Below are 16,572 nucleotides of genomic sequence, written 5' to 3'. Positions count from 1 at the left end.
TGGCCTCCCAAGGGCTGGGATTAAAGGTATGCACCGTCATGACTGGCCTTGACAGAACATTTTCATCTGGATTTAAATTGCTCTGCTAAAGCCAGGTGCAGTGGTCATGCTTGTCATCCCAGCATCTGAGAGGATGAACGAGGGAAGATAATAAGAGGTTGAGGTCACCCTGGGCTACATAGTGAGTTCCAGGACAGAGTGAGACCCTGTTCTCAAAAAATAAACAATCTTGGGCTGAAGAGATGGCTTAGTGGTTAAGGCACTTGCCTACAAAGCCTAAGGACACATGTTCAATTCCCCAGGACCCACATAAGCAAGGTGCACAAGGTGGCATATGCATCTGGAGTTTGTTTGCACTGGATAGAGAGGCCTTGGCATGTCCATTCTCTCTATCTGCCTCTCTCTCTTTCTCAAATAAGTAAATAAAATTTAAAAATTAAAAATGTGGGTTTAAGAAACAAACAACTGGGGTGGAGAGATGGCTTAGCAATTCAGACAGTCGTCTGCAAAGTCCAAGAACTCAAGTTCAAATCTCCAGGTCCTACATGAGCCAGATGCACAGTGACACAAACATGCAATGCTGCACATCTGCACAAGGGGGCGCATGTTTCTGGAGTTTGTTTGCAGTGGTGGTTGAAGGCCCTGGCATGCTCTTTCCCTCTCCATCAAACAAAAAAACAGGAGCCTGGCATGGTGGTGCATGCCTTTAATCCCAGCACTCAGGAGGCAGAGGTAGGAGGATCACCATGAGTTTGAGCCCACCCTGAGACTACAGAGTGAATTCCAGGTCAGCCTGAGCTAGAGTGAGACCCTAGAAAAACAACAAACAACAACAACAAAAGCAGGATGGAGGTGTGACTTAGTGGTCAAGGCACTTGCCTGTGAAGCCTAAGTACTCAGGTTCTGTTCTCCAGGTCCCATGTAAGCCAGATGCACAAGGTGGCACGTGCATCTGGAGTTTGTTTGCAATGGCTAGAGGCCCTAGAGTGCCCATTCTCTCTCTTTCAGTCTTAAATAAATAACTAAAACCAACAACCTTTACATGTCATAATAGACGCTGCAAGCATGACAAAACACCTTATTTTCCTTTCTCCCCTGCAGTCCCACCCGGCCTGCAAAAGCCCGGAGCTGACTTCAAATCTTTTCAATATCTACGGGAAGAGCCCACTGATGCTGTACTTCCTCTACAACTACTCCAGGCTGGAGCAGCGTGGCCAGGACATTCTGATCGTCAGGAGGGAAAAGACCAAGGTCATTCCATATCCTTGTCACCCTCCCGGCTGCCTCTTGATAGAAGGCAGGGGATGGGAAGAAGCATCCGGGCCTTAGCACGGAAACTGGTGCCTTGTGTGTGCTCAGTGTGAGCCTCAGGGACAGGGTCTCTTTTCTTTTTTAGGGGCAGGGTATTGCTTATGTGAGCCCCAGATCTAGGCCCAGCCCCACGAACTGGCCAGCGACCCTAAGCAAATTGAATTTCTTACATGCAGGTTCTCCTTTTCCCATCCTCTGGGAGGAACAGTGGTGTCAGTCTTCTAGCCTACTTTAAAAGTAGGTGCTTCCTGAATATGTACAGGGCAGCAGCTTGGGGTCCATGTGTGTGTTTCATTTAACCTCCTCCTTACACACTCCTCTCCAAGCACCATTTAGAAACTGGTGTGGCATGTATTTGTGTTTTGAGTCATAGCAGTTTGCTGTGGAGTCAGAACATGGTTTTGTTTGTAATCAGATTGGTTTATTGATCCAAATAGACCTGGACTCTGGAACCAACCAACCAGCCAAGTGTTTATAGATACAGTCCAGCTTCTCCCTGGACATCTTTTTTTTTTTTAATTTATTTATTTATTTTTATTTATTTGAGAGTGACAGACACAGAGAGAAAGACAGATAGAGGGAGAGAGAGAGAATGGGCGCGCCAGGGCTTCCAGCCTCTGCGAACGAACTCCAGACGCGTGCGCCCCCTTGTGCATCTGGCTAACGTGGGACCTGGGGAACCGAGCCTCGAACCGGGGTCCTTAGGCTTCACAGGCAAGTGCTTAACCGCTAAGCCATCTCTCCAGCCCCCTGGACATCTTTTTTTTTTTTTTCTTTCTATCTATAAAACTGAGATAAGGGGGCCACCTCAAAGCTATTTTAGAGTTCTGTTGTAGTGGCTGGAGGCCCTGGCATACTAATTCTCTTTCTCACTCTCTCACATAAAAAAAAAAAAAGGCCAGTCTGTTGGGCTTGCCTCAGAAAAAACAGAAAAAGAAAGGGTAGAGGGACTATATACATATATATTTTTTAATTTTTGAGACAGGGTCTTATGTAGCCCTGAATAACCCTGAACTTAATATATGTAGCCAAGGATGACCTTGAACTCCTGATCAAGTGCTGGGATGTATAGGTGTATGTCATGACACCCTGCTCAAGGAAGGACTTTCTTTAGTGCATGAACTTGAAATAAAGAATAAGGCTGGGTATGATGGTGTGTGCCCGTAATCATAACACTCATGAGGTTGAGACAAGAGTCTAATCATGAGTTTGGGGCTAGCCTGGGTCACATAGTGAGCCCCAATTTAACAAAAAAACAAAACTGCCAGTACTTGGGAGGCAGAGTTAGGAGGATTACCATGAGTTCGAGGCCATTCTGAGACTACATAGTGAATTCCAGATCAGCCTGGGCTACAGCGAGATCCTACCTCCAAAAACAAATAACAAAAAAAAAAAAAAACAGACAAACAAATACGGTGTGAAGAATGAGACCTGGGGCCTGCAAGGAAAGGGATGTTGGAGCCTTTTTCACCATTATGATAACATAACATTTCAGATGACAAGCTTCGGGAGTATTTTTATGTATGTATAGTCTATTTACTTACTAAGGAAGTACCTTCTAGCTCTCTACTATCTGCAGGAGCAGCGGGGACTTTACGACAAGGTAAATGCTACCTGACTGCAGGAAGGACAGCCACTTCCTGCCAGCCAGGAGAGGGTCTCTGCCCTCCTTCTTGCCATTTACTAGGTTCAGGCCACTAAAAGTGCAGAAGGTCAACACAGTAGATACTTCCTTGACAATGGGCTCCACTGACAGCACCCCAACCTATGCTGATGTCATCGACTTGACCCTGAAAAACATGGAGAAGCGCAAGGACAACCTCAGCCAGCTGTCCCGGCTGCACGAGAAGGAGTGGACCTATTTTGACAATTACGTAAAGGACCTGCAAGAGAACTTTGAGAGGTAGGAGGGCACAGGACACAGAGCCAGGCCATGGCAGCCCGCCTGCTAACTGGAGTTCTAACTGGAGTGAGTCGGGTGGGGCGCTCAGCTCAGTAACGACCTTCCTTGAGCATATTCAGTTTTTCATGGCCAGAATGGAAGCAGCTCAACTGCAGAGTCTGGATCTTTTCCTTTAAAAGTTAATTTTTGCAGGGTATGGTGGTTCATGACTATAATCCCTGCGCTCCTGAGGTCGAGGCAAGAGGATTGCTTCAAGTTTGAGTTCTGCTTGGGCTACATAATGGGTTCTGGGCCAGCCTGCGTTGCAGAGTGAGACTCTGTCCAGAGGTTGGGAAATGGGAAGAGAAAGGTTAGAGGGAGAGAGAATGCTATTTTTGTTGTTGTTGTTGTTTTTCGAGGAAGGGTCTCACTCTAGCCTAGGCTGACCTGGAATTCACTATGGAGTCTCAGGGTGGCCTCAAACTCATGGCAATCCTCCTAACTCTGCCTCCCGAGTACTGGAATTAAAGGCGTGCGCCAACATGCCTGGCAAGAATGCTATTTTTTAAAGGCTGGACATCTTGCATGTACATAATCCCAGCATTTAGATAGCTGAGGCAGGAAGATTACAAGTTGGGGGGCAGCCTGGGCTATGTAGCGAGGTCATATCCCCCCACAATTGAGACAGTAGAGGTGTAAGTCAGTGGTAGAACACAAACTTTGCATGAACGGCGCCCTAAAGTACCACCACCTCTTAAAGTTTGTTTGTTTGTTTGGTTGGTTGGTTTTTTGAGGTAGGGTCTCACTCTAGTTCAGGCTGAGCTAGAAATCACTATGAAGTCTCAGGGTGGCCTCAAACTCATGGTGATCCTCCTGCCTCTGCCTCCCAAGTGCTTGGATTAAAGGCATGTGCCACCTGGTTTAAAGTTATTTTTCAAAAATATTTTATTTATTTATTTATAAAAGAGAAAGAGACAGGCAGAGGGTGAATGGGCACAGCAGGGCCTACCACCACTGCAAATGAACTCCAGACATATGTGCCACCTTGGGCATCTGGCTTACATGTGTACTTGGGAATCTAATCTGGGTCCTTAGGTTTCTCAGACAAATGCCTTAAACTACTAAGCAATCTCTCTAGCCCTAAAGTTATTTTTTTTTTAATATTTTTTGGTTCATTTTTATTTATTTATTTATTTGAGAGTGACACAGAGAGAGAAAGAGGCAGATAGATAGAGAGAGAATGGGCGCACCAGGGCTTCCAGCCTTTGCAAACAAACTCCAGACGCCTGCGCCCCCTTGTGCATCTGGCTAACGTGGGTCCTGGGGAACCGAGCCTCGAACCGGGGTCCTTAGGCTTCACAGACAAGCGCTTAACCGCTAAGCCATCTCTCCAGCCCCTAAAGTTATTTTTTAATGTGTTTTTAGTTTGTTTTGTTTTCAGATGGACTCTTGTTACATAGCTGTAGCTGGCTTCTGTAGAATAGACTGGCCTCAAGCTCAAGGCAATCCTACTGCTTCATCCTTCTCAGTCCTGGTATTACAGCTATGCACCCCCCCCCCCCGCACCTCACCTAGCTAAATTGTTTTTCTCAGAACACCTCGTGTGACAGAATCGAGTGTGAGTATGTCATGGAGCTTTTCAAGGAGCATGGTGAATCCTTGGTATTCTGCCCCAGACATGCTAAAAGGGGCTCTTGGTGCTAGACTCAGGGGGAAACTAAGTCCTCTACCTACAACTACCCTGTTCTTTCTCAGTCCAACTCCCGTGCAACGTGGACAGGCTTTCATTCTGGCCACAGCCACCATTTTCAGAACAAAGCAAATACCATATTTTTTTCCTCAATTTTTATTAACATTTTCTATGATTATAAAAAATATCCCATGGTAATACCCTCCCCCCTCCAGTTTCCCCTTTGGAACTCTATTCTCCATCATATTCCCTCCCCATCTCAATCAGTCTTTCTATTTGATCTTTTCCTCCTATTACAATGGTCTTGTGTAGGTAGTGTCAGGCACTGCGAGACCATGGATATCCAGGCCATTTTATGTCTGGAGGGAGCACATTGTAAGGAGTCCTACCCTTCCTTTGGCTCTTACATTCTTTCTGCCACCTCTTCCACATTAGACCCTGAGCCTTGGAAGGTGTGATCGAGATGCTACTCAGTACTCCAGTCACTTCCTTCCAGCACTATGATACCTTCTGAGTCATCCCAAGGTCACTGCCATCTGAAAAGAGAAGAATCTCTACCCAAAGTGAGAGTAGCATTAATATAAGGATATAAATATTAAGAGAAGTGCTTATTGGGCAGTTTGATAAGCATAGTATATACATTTTTCCAGACATCAGCAGATGTTACACCCCTAGGGCTTATGAAATACCACATTTCTATTATTAAACTTTTAGATATACAGAAGGAAGAAGAAGAAGATAGTAGAAGCAATACCATGTGCCTCTATCTAATTCCAGTAGTTACCAACACAAGGCAAAGCTTGAGCCGTCCACTTCCCCCATCCCACTCTGTGTGTGTGTGTGTGTGTGTGTATTTTTTTTTTTTTTTTTTGCAAAGTAGGGTCTCACTCTAGCCCAGGCTGACTTGGACTTCCCTATGTAGTTTCAGAGTGGCCTCAACCTCACAGTGATCCTCCTACCTCTTCCTCCCAAGTGCAGGGATTAAAGGCATGCACCACTATGTCTGGCATAAATAAATAACTTTTAAAAAAGAAATGCTTTTTAAACATAACATAACCACAGCCATTATAAAACCTTAAAAAACAAACATGAGTGCTCACTTGGGCAGCACATATACTAAAATTGGAACAATACAGAGAAGATTAGCATGGCCCCTGCACAAGGATGACATGCAAATTCATGAAGCTTTCCATATTTTTTTTGTCCTTCATTAAGAAGATTAAGTACTTCATAAAAAAAAAAGAAAGAAAGAAAACATGAGCTAGGTGTGGTGGCACATACCTTTAATTCCAGCACTCAGGAGGTAGAAGTAGGATAGCCATGAATTTGAGGCCATCCTGAGATCACACACACACACCAAGAAGACTTTGCTAAGAAACCTATATTTATTTATTTATTTATTTTTTATTTATTTATTTTTTTTTGGTTTTTCGAGGTAGGGTCTCACTCTGGCTCAGGCTGACCTGGAATTCGCCATGGAGTCTCAGGGTGGCCTCGAACTCTCGGTGATCCTCCTACCTCTGCCTCCCGAGTGCTGGGATTAAAGGCGTGCGCCACCACGCCCAGCTAAGAAACCTATATTTAATGAAAACTTGATGGTGAAGTAGAATTTAGGCAAATAGGGCTGGAGAGATGACTTAGTGGTTAAGGCATTTGCCTGCAAAGCCAAAGGACCCAGGTTTGATTCCCCGGGACCTGCATAAGCCATATGCACAAAGTGGCACATGCATCTGGAGTTCATCTGCAGTAGTTGAAGGCCTTGGACTGCCCATTCTCTCTCTCCCTCTCCCTCTTCCTCTCTCATACAAATAAATAAAATATTTTTTAAAAAATTAAGCAAATAAAGAATAAATAGGGCTGGAGAGATGGCTTAGCGGTTAAGCGCTTGCCTGTGAAGCCTAAGGACCCTGGTTCGAGGCTCGGTTCCCCAGGTCCCACGTTAGCCAGATGCACAAGGGGGCGCACGCGTCTGGAGTTCGTTTGCAGAGGCTGGAGGCCCTGGCGCGCCCATTCTCTCTCTCTCCCTCTATCTGTCTTTCTCTCTGTGTCTGTCGCTCTCAAATAAAGAAATAAAAAATTAAAAAAAAAAAAAGAATAAATAAAGAATACAAGACCATCTGCATAGTGACTGTGAGGCCAGCCTGGACTACTTGAGATGCTCTCTCTGAGAACCAAAACAAAATGACAGCAAAACATGAAAATCTGTGTGAGTAGAAACCTTAAGAAATCAGGCCTGAAGAGTTGGAGAGATGGCTTGCCTGTGAAGCCTAAGGACCTAGATTTGACTCCCCAGGACCCATGTAAGGCAGATGCACAAGGTAGCGCATGTGTCTGGAGTTTGTTTGCAATGGCTGGAGGCCTTGGCAAGCCCATCCTCTCTCCCCTCCACCTCTAGCTACTGCAAGGAACAAACTCCAGATGCATGCACCACCTTGTACATCTGGCTAGAGGCCCTGACATGCCCATTCTCTCTTATCTGCATCTTTCTCTCTCTTCCTTTCTCCCTCAAGTTAATTAATTAGTTAATTAATTAAAAAATAAATCAGGGCTGGAGAGATGGTTCAGCTGTTAAGGCACTTGCCTGCAAAGCCTAACGACCCAGGTTCCATTCTCCCATACCCATGTAAAGCTAGGTGCACAGGGTGGCGCATACATACGGAGTTCATTTATAGTGGCTAGAGGCCCTGATGTGCCCCTGCTCTCTCTCTCCATAGTTCTCTGCTTGCAAATAAATAAATAAAATATTTTTTTAAAAAATAAATCATTGGCCAGGCATGGTGGTGTACGCCTTTAATCCCAGCATTCGGGAGGCAGAGGTAGGAGGATCACCGTGAGTTCAAGAGAATACAGAGTGAATTCCAGGTTGGGCTAGAGTGAAACCTTGCCTTGGAAAACCAAAGGAGAAAGAAAGAAAGAAAGAGAGAGAGAGAGGGAGGGAGGGAGGGAGGGAGGGAGGGAGGAAGGAAGGAAGGAAGGAAGGAAGGAAGGAAGGAAGGAAGGAAGGAAGGAAGGAAGGAAGGAAGGAAGGAAGGAATAGCCAGGCATGGTGGTTCACACCTTTAATCCTAGCACTTGGAAGGCAGAGGTAAGAGGATCGCCATGAATTCAAGGCCAGCCTGAGATTACATAGTGAATTCCAGGTTAGCCTGAGCTAGAGTAAGACCCTACCTTGATAAAACAATGATACGAGAAATAACAAATTCATTCTTTCTTGTTTTGTCCCAGTAATAAGAAAGTGCTATACTTTTCTATCTTGACTATTTTTATTTATTTATTTGTTTGTTTGTTTATTTATTTTTGGGGGGTGAGGTAGGGTTTCACTCTAGCCCAGGCTGACCTGGAATTCACTATGGAGGCTCAGGGTGGCCTTGAATTCATGGTGATCCTCCTACCTCTGCCTCCCAAGTGCTGGGATTAAAGGCATATGCCACCATTCCAGGCTTGACTATTTGTTTTTACATATTTGTATTTATTTATTTGAGAGAGATAATTTGCATGCCAGTGCCTCTTGCCAATATAAACAAATTGCAGACATATGTGCCACTTGTTCTGTCTGGCTTTATGTGGGTACTAAGGAATCAAGCCAGGCCAGCTGGTTTTGCAAACAAGTGATTTTAACCACTGAGCCATATTTCCAGCCCCTCTCATGAATATTATAATCTGCTTCTCCATCAAGTAAATGTCTACTCACATTTCAAAAGCCAACCTACAGATTATACGATTCAGAGGTTCCATTGTAGGCTGAGCTTCCCTGAGCATACTCTGCTGGAAGACTCCTCCTCCACAGTGGCCAACATTTATTGAACACTTTCTATGTACCAGGCACTGTTAAGTACCCATTCTCCATCACAAACCTAGGCTCTGTTATCACCATGTTGAGCACACTAGCATGGAGAGGTTAAATAATTTCCCAAGGTTGACTAGCAAGTAGCAGAGTCCCAACCTTGAACTCAGCTTCTTGAATGTTCTCAGATGGTGGGTTCCTCCTCTTCTGTGTAATTTGAGCTTATGTCTTTGAGTGGAAAGATAGTTCTTATTCCTCTTTCTATTTCCAGGGATCTGATATTTGTGATTGGGTCACTGTTGTGTGGCCAGCTATTTCAGTTTGCTATTCCTGGAAGATGAACGAATGAACTTATAAATATTTGCCTGAAAAGAGCACACTGACTCTTCAGCCCTTTTCCATGTATGTCTTTGTCATCCCCCCACAGGGAGGTGAAGAACATCAATAAAATGGAAGCAGATAAGAAAAAGGCCAACCACATGTTCATCCCACCCTCACCCCTGCTTGAAGAAACGGCAGAAAAGAAGTTCAGAGCAAGTCCCCCGAAAAGAACTGCATTTATTTCAAGGTTTGTTTGTTTAAAACAAAACAATAACAACCAAAAAAACTAGCCATGTAAAAAGTCAAGTGTGGCCAATGTAAGAATTCTCGCACATGGGAAAGGCACATGAACTTCCCTGGCTTTCACATGTCACTCACTGAACCCCACTTTATCTGTCATAGTGGCAGTGATGATGGTTATATATTTCCGCTGGTCCACATTAGGTTCTGTAGGCTGGGAACTGTGTGGGCAACTGCTGCTTGGATCAAAGTACCAGGAGACTAGCAGCTTGTATACCTGGGAGTGGCTGAAACATATCCCACCTAAGCCCTCCCTCATGTTTTTCCGCTCTCCCTCTCCACCCTCCTGACCTCTATGGGCTGGTGGCTTCTATCCCAAGCTGCCCTTAGAATCCTGGAACCCAAATTATGTACTGAGGGTGCTTGATCTAACACAAAGAGAGACATCTCTCAGCCTCCATCTGCTTAGCTTCATGGCTGGTGGCTTCTCTCAGATTCTTTTCCCTAACATTCTGTCTGTACCATTGTGGATGCTCTAATGAGCCAGGCCTGCTTATCTCTGTGGCCAGAGCATTCTAGGCACAGCCAATGACATGGGGAAGGATGAGTAGGAGGCCAACAAAGCAGACACCATGCCCACTCTATAGCTCATCAAAGTACTATTGGAGCCAGCCGTGGTGGTACATGCCTATAATCCCAGCACTCAAGAGGATGGGGTAGGAAAATCGCCATGAGTTCCAGGTCAGACTGGGTTAGAATGATGCCTTACTTCAAACAAACAAACAAAAGAAAAAAAGAAAAAAAGAAAAAAAAAAAAAAGAAAAGGAAATAACAATGACATAAAGTTGGTTTTTACATGTAAAAGAAGCCTGGAAGTGGACAGTGTAGGCCGGTTGTGGGCTCTGGGGCCTTCAGGAGTCTAGGCTCTGCCAGCCTATCCCTTAAGGCCTCTCAGGGTTCTTCGTGGCCCTCAACATGGCTACTGGGTCTCCAAGCATTTAGTGTATGTTCCAGGCTTTCAGTTGCAAGAAGGCTAATCTTTCTCTCTCTCTCTCTCTCTCTCTCTCTCTCTCTCTCTCTTGTTGTTTTTTGAGGTAGGGTCTCACTCTAGTATAGGCTGACCTGGAATTCGCCATGCAGTGTCAGGGTGGCCATGAACTCATGATCATCCTACCTCTGCTTCCTGCATGCTGGGATTAAAGGCATGTAACACCACGCCCAGCTCTTATTCTCTGTTAAACAGTCTGCCCATAAGCCCCCAAAACTTCTACTTATACTTCATTGGCATAATAAGGCTATAGCTTAAGAAAACTTAGGGCTGGAGAGATGGCTTAGCGGTTAAGTGCTTGCCTGTGAAGCCTAAGGACCCCAGTTGGAGGCTCGATTCCCCAGGACCCACGTTAGCCAGATGCACAAGGGGACGCATGCATCTGGAGTTCGTTTGCAGTGGCTGGAGGCCCTGGCGTGCCCATTCTCTATCTGCCTCTTTCTCTCTGTTGCTCTCAAATAAATAAATAAATAAAAAGAAAACTTAAATACCATTTTATAATTTAAAATTATTATTTGATATTATTGAAATGTCACCATAAAGTTCACTCATTTGGGGACTCAATTCAGTGATTCCTGAAAATCATTGAAATTTGATTAGTTTTATGGTTTGAATGCCTTTTTTTGTTTGTTTGTTTCTCGAGGTAGGGTCTCACTGTGGCTCAGGCTGACCTGGAATTCACTATGTAGTCTCAGGGTGGCCTCAAACTCACGGTGATCCTCCTACCTCTGCCTCCCAAGTACTATGATTAAAGGCGTGTGCCACCACGCCCGGCTTGGATGCCATTTATAATTTCAGAGTTGAGCAACAATAGCCACAGTACAGTTTCAGAGATTTTTCATGACTCCAGAAAGATCTTTCATGCCCATTTGCAATCAAATCCTTCTTCATTTTTAAGATATCTTCCCTGGAAATACTATATCGTATTGATAACATTATTTCAAGGGCCTGCTATTAATCATGTGGTAATAGTTATAAGTGAGGCTAGAAATGTAGCTTTTTTAAAAAAAATTAAGGGGTTAGGGCTAGAGAGATGGCTTAGTGGTCAAGATATTTGCCTGAAAAGCCAAAGGATCCAGGTTCAACTCTCCAAGACCCACGTAAGCCAGATGCATGAGGTAGTGCATACTTCTGGAGTTCATTTGCAGTGGCTAGAGGTCCTGGTGCACCCATTCTCTCCCTCTCCCTCCCTCCCTCTCTCTCTCTTTCTCTCTCTCTCTCTGTCCCCCTCTTTCTTTCAAATAAATAAATAAAAATATTTTTTTTTTAAATTTAGGGGCTTAGGGGGTGATTCAGGAATTGAAAGATACTAGCTCAGGTTTAATTCCTCACCAGCCACAAAGCCAGACATAAAGTGGCGCTTGCCTCTGTGATCCCAGGTGGAGCTAGGAGAATCCAAGCTTGCCATCTCAAATAAAAACTATAAATATTTTGTTGTTATTTTTGTTTTTCAAGGTAGGGTTTCACTCTAGCCCAGGCTGACCTGGAATTCACTATGGAGTCTCAGGGCGGCCTTGAACTCATGGCGATCCTCCTACCTCTGCCTTCCAGTGTGCGCCACCATGTCCAGCTTTTATAAATATTTTTAAGTTATAGTTTTATAAATATTTAATATTCTACTAATTTGATTTTGAATTGTAAAAAATGTCAGATTCTATTTTGGGAGGTATGTTTTATTATACTTTGTTAAAAAGGAAAACACGTCATTTTTAGAATGTTTTTAGGAATATTTTAATGTACTGAAATAAAAATTTTAAAAACACAACTGGGCTGGAGAGATAGCCTAGCAGTTAAGGCACTTGCCTGCAGACAAAGGACCCAGGTTCGATTCCCCAGGACCCATGAAAGCCAGATGTACAAGGTAGTGCATTCATCTGGAGGTTGTTTGCAGCAACTGGAGGCCCTGGCACACACATTCTTTCTCTCTCCCTCTCAAATAGATTTTTTTGAAACCACCACTGGCTCCATTGCTAGAAAAAAGGAGAATGTGGATGATGAGTTGGTGGGAGACTCCCCACACTAGAGACAAAGAGACTAGTGCTCATCCAGGCAGCCAAGTCCGAGTCCATCTTAAACCTCTGGTTTACATTATCAGAATGGAGAAAAGGCCATGACTTTTATTTTATTTTAATATTTTATTTATTTATTTATCTGAGAGAGAGAAAAAGAGGCAGATAGAGAGAAAGAGAGAATGGGCATGCCAGAGCTTCTACCTGCTGCAAACAAACTCCAGATGCGTGCGCCCCCTTGTGCATCTGGCTTACATGCGCCCCCTTATGCATCTGGCTTACGTGGGTCTTAGGGAGTCGAACCAGGTCACTATTCACAGGCAGACACCACAATTGCTAAGCCATTTCCCCAGCCCAAAATCATGACTTTTAAAATCATAGCAGTTTAGCTTGAGCTGTGGACTCAGGATTAGTGGGAGAGCATTTCATCTTTTCTAATATCCATCTCAATTCCCAGAAACATAAACAGTTCACCCCAGTCTAACTGATCTATCTATTGCTGTTCTCTCAAACTGACTAGTCTTCAACTATCTCTTCACTGGACTCTAAAGCCTGGTTCAGATCCCCTTCGTACATTAGGAACTCTGCCCTAACTGCCTCCTCAGAAGACTCTTGTGTTCCCTGTGATCTGGTCATACCACAGAACATATCCTAGATTTGCTTTTCCATCTCTCTGGACTGAGTTTGTCCTTGAGGTCAGGAACCCATCCTGGATCTTCTTTCTCCAGGGTCTAGTCCAGTGCCTGGCTCCTTGAAGTTATAAGATGGATGGGTGTGCATGGTCTTGGGCGGGGCTCTCTGCTTCAGTTTTTTTTTTAATTTTAATTTTTAATTTAATTTTATTTATTTGAAAGAGGGAGAAAGAGAGAATGGGCATTCCAGGGCCTTCAGCCACTGCAAACAAACTCCAGACATATGTGCCACCTTGTGCGTCTGGCTTATGTGGTCACTAGGGAATCGAACCTGGGTCCTTTGGCTTTACAGGGAAGTACCTTAACCGCTAAGCCATCTCTCCAGCCCTGCTTCAGTTAATTTTGCCAGACATACAGACTGAGTTAGAAACTTTCTCCCAATGTTTTTCAAAGTGTCAGTGTCATCTTTATAAACATCACACTCAGTGTTTTTTTTTTTTTAAGTTGCAAGCAGAGAGAGAGACACAGAGAATGGGTGCACCAGGGCCTCCAGCTGCTGCAGTCAAACTCCAGATGCATGTGCCACTTTGTGCATCTGGCTTTATGTGGGTACTGGGGAATCAAATACCAGTTAGAGGAGCTGGAGAGAAGGCTTAGCAGTTAAGGTACTTGCTTGTGAAGCCTAAGGACCCAGGTTCGACTCCCCAGAAGCCACGTAAGGTGATGCAGGTACACAGACGGCCCATGCACACAAAGCGGCACACGTGTCAAGAGTTCAGCTGCAGTGGCCAAGGCCCTCCGTGTCAGTTCTCTCTCACTCTCTCATTTCTGCTCTCCTAAATTTTATTCATATATATTAAAAAAAAAAACAAACACCAGTTAGGTATTTCAGGCAAGCCATCTGTCAAGCCCCAGAAATTTTGAACTGGTTTTTATTGATGTCTGTTTTGTTTCCCCCACAGGAAGGAAAATAAGGAGCAAGTTGGGCATGATGGCACAAGCCTTTAATTCCAGCACCCAGGAGGCAGAGGTAGGAAGATCACCATGCGTTCGAGGCCACCCTGAGACTACATATTAAATTCCAAGTCAGCCTGACCTAGAGCGAGACCCTGCTTCAAAAAACCCAAAACAAACAAACAAACAAACAAAAAAAAAAAAAAGAAGGAAAGAAAGAAAGAAAAGAAAAGAAAAAGAAAGAAATGGAGGAGCAGAGGGTTTCCAGTCTCCCTTCTCAAGTCTTGAGGACCTCTACTCCCTGGACCTAAGAAGCCCCTTCAGAACTGAGTCTTTTAATAGGTGGGATGCACCAACAATGGAGTAAATGGGAAACTGGGGCTGGGGAGACACTCAGTGGTTACCACTACAAATGCTTGCCCACAAGTGAGAGGGCCTTTGGGCTGCCCGCCTCCTCCTCTGTGCTTTGGGCTGCCTGCCTCCCCCTCTGTGGTCTCTGTAGGTCTCCCAAATTCGCGGACTTTGTCTCACTGGGCAGTGGATTCCCCAGTGCCAGGGCTTGTGCATAGTAGGAACTCAGAGAAGTTTTGGTGAAGAATTACTGGTTAACTAATGCCCTTAGCATTCTAAGGCCTCTTAATTGCTTGGGAAAAATGACATATTTTATAACAGTGCTCTCTGTGAAGTTAGGTATGAATCCTCCTAAAAGAACATATTGAGAGCTAGGCATGATTGCACATGCCTTTGATGCCAACACTAAGGATGCAGAGGTAATAGGATTGCTGTGAGCTCGAGGCCAGCCTGCAGCTCCAGAGTGAGTTCTAGGTCACCCTGGGTTAGAGTGAGACCATACCTCAAAAATAAATAAACAAACAAACAAAAGGGAGTTAGCTAGAGAGGCAGCTGTGGGCCCGATCTCCTAGGTACTAACTTCAGCTCCACCATGACCTTCTAGCTGCATAGCCTGTTGCAGTTCTTATCCTCCAAGTCTTTACTTGTAAAATTGTGTGGTTTAAGGTTGCTGTGCAGATTAAACTAGTCCAATATTTATAAAGCACTCAGAACAGAACAGTACCTAATATAAGTAAAATAGGCAGAATGGAAACGATATATTATTGTTGCGGGTTTTTTTTCAGACAGTTGTCAATATGTAGCCCAGGCTGGCTTTGAAGTCAAGCTCCTCCTGCCTCAGCCACCCAAATCTGGATGCACCACTTTACCCTTCCCTTGAAGTGTTTCTTTAAAAAAAAAAAACAAAAAAAAAAACTTTATTTTGATTTATTTATTTATTTGAGAGAGAGAAAGAGATATATATGGAGAGAAAATGGGTATACCAGGGCCTCCAGCCGCTACAAACAAACTCCAGCTGCATGCGCCACCTTGTGAATCTGGCATACATGGGTCCTGGGGAATCAAACATGGGTCCTTTGGCCTTGCAGGCCTAAGTCGCTAAGCCATCCCTCTAGCCCCTATTTATTTATTTGCAAGTAGAGGAGACAGAGAGTGAGAATGGGCACACTAAGGCCTACTGCCACTGCAGATGAACTCCAGACACATGTGCGACTTTGTGCATCTGGCTTGATGTGGGAACTGGGGAATCGAACCCAGGCCTTCAGGCTTTGCAAGTAAGGGCCTTTAACTGGTAAACCATGTCTCTAGCCCCTTCTAGGTGTTTGATTCCAGGATGTTGAGATGAGCTTGCTCATACAAGAGTTTGATCCATTTCTTCTTGTGTGTTTTCATTCCTCCACAGAAAACTGATCACCAGACAGCCAAAAATCACTCAGAAGGAGGTGTTCATCCTAGCCTCTCACCTCCTACTTCAAGGCAATGAACTTGTCCAAGAACAAGGAGAAACTTTATGAATGATGCCTGCCTGTCTTGTCAGATGTGACCCAGGACAGAAGCAGCAGCATCAACCAATACTCCAGCTAGAGGCACGTGTACTCATTCTAAGTCCACGAGACAAAATTAAAGTTTACTCCTGCCATGATCCAAAAGTGTGTGTGTGCGTGCGCGCGCGTGCGCGCTTGTGTGGGTGCATATGCTTTTTACTGAGTATTTCCTATGGGCTAAGTGCTCTGCTGAGCTCTTACAGACATTATCTTGGTCAACCCTCCTGGCAGCCCCCTGAGGTGGGTATTGTTGCCTTGTTTCTGTAAGAAATCTAGGGCTAGTTAGGTTGAGGAAGCATCCACAGGTTCTCCTTGCCCTGTAGATAGAAAAGTCAATGAAGACATGCTCTCTGGCTAGGATAGTTTGTGTTGACTGTCAACTTGAGAGGACCTAGGCTGACTTCTGAGGATGTGTCTGGATAGGATGAGCCTGTGGGCGTGCCTGTGCAGGATTAGGTTAATTGACTCCTTGACTGGAGGTGACACCCTTCCATGGTCTGGATCCTGGACTGGATAAAAAGGAGAGAGCTGGCTGAGCAGCGGCATTCATCACTGCTTCCTCACTGTGGAGTGAGGGTGACCAATTCTGCCGCCATGCCTTCCCTGCCCTGACGGACTGTTACCTGGAAGTGGAACTGAAATAAACCCTCCTATAAACTGATTTTGTTCATATATATATATATATATATATATATATATATTTATTTATTTTGTTTGTTTGTTTGTTTGTTTTTTGTTTTTGAGGTAGGGTTTCACTCTAGCTCAGGCTGACCTGGAATTTACTATGTAGTCTCAAGGTGGCCTCG

At 44.5% G+C, this 16,572-nt stretch overlaps 1 protein-coding gene and 1 non-coding gene across 2 annotated transcripts in view; both read left to right on the top strand.

The window, feature by feature from the left end:
* The window catches only part of Fam227a (family with sequence similarity 227 member A), a 60,391-nt gene extending 44,183 nt beyond the window's left edge, over nucleotides 1–16,208 (top strand). The window contains exons 13-17 of the mRNA XM_045153738.1: nucleotides 1,102–1,259; nucleotides 3,062–3,214; nucleotides 9,095–9,235; nucleotides 13,880–13,947; nucleotides 15,625–16,208. Coding sequence (XP_045009673.1) covers nucleotides 1,102–1,259; nucleotides 3,062–3,214; nucleotides 9,095–9,235; nucleotides 13,880–13,925 — 498 coding nt within the window. The 3' untranslated portion in view covers nucleotides 13,926–13,947; nucleotides 15,625–16,208. The remainder of the gene's footprint in view (nucleotides 1–1,101; nucleotides 1,260–3,061; nucleotides 3,215–9,094; nucleotides 9,236–13,879; nucleotides 13,948–15,624) is intronic.
* LOC123461789 lies at nucleotides 5,976–6,082 on the top strand. Its single transcript, XR_006637854.1, has one exon. It is a non-coding gene; the product is annotated as a U6 spliceosomal RNA (small nuclear RNA).
* Nucleotides 16,209–16,572: the final 364 nt, after the last annotated feature.

Source organism: Jaculus jaculus, chromosome 6, assembly GCF_020740685.1.
Source record: "Jaculus jaculus isolate mJacJac1 chromosome 6, mJacJac1.mat.Y.cur, whole genome shotgun sequence".
In the NCBI taxonomy this organism is placed as follows: domain Eukaryota; kingdom Metazoa; phylum Chordata; class Mammalia; order Rodentia; family Dipodidae; genus Jaculus; species Jaculus jaculus.
The sequence above is the reverse complement of the archived record's forward strand: the minus strand, read 5'-3'. Positions and strand labels throughout refer to the sequence as shown.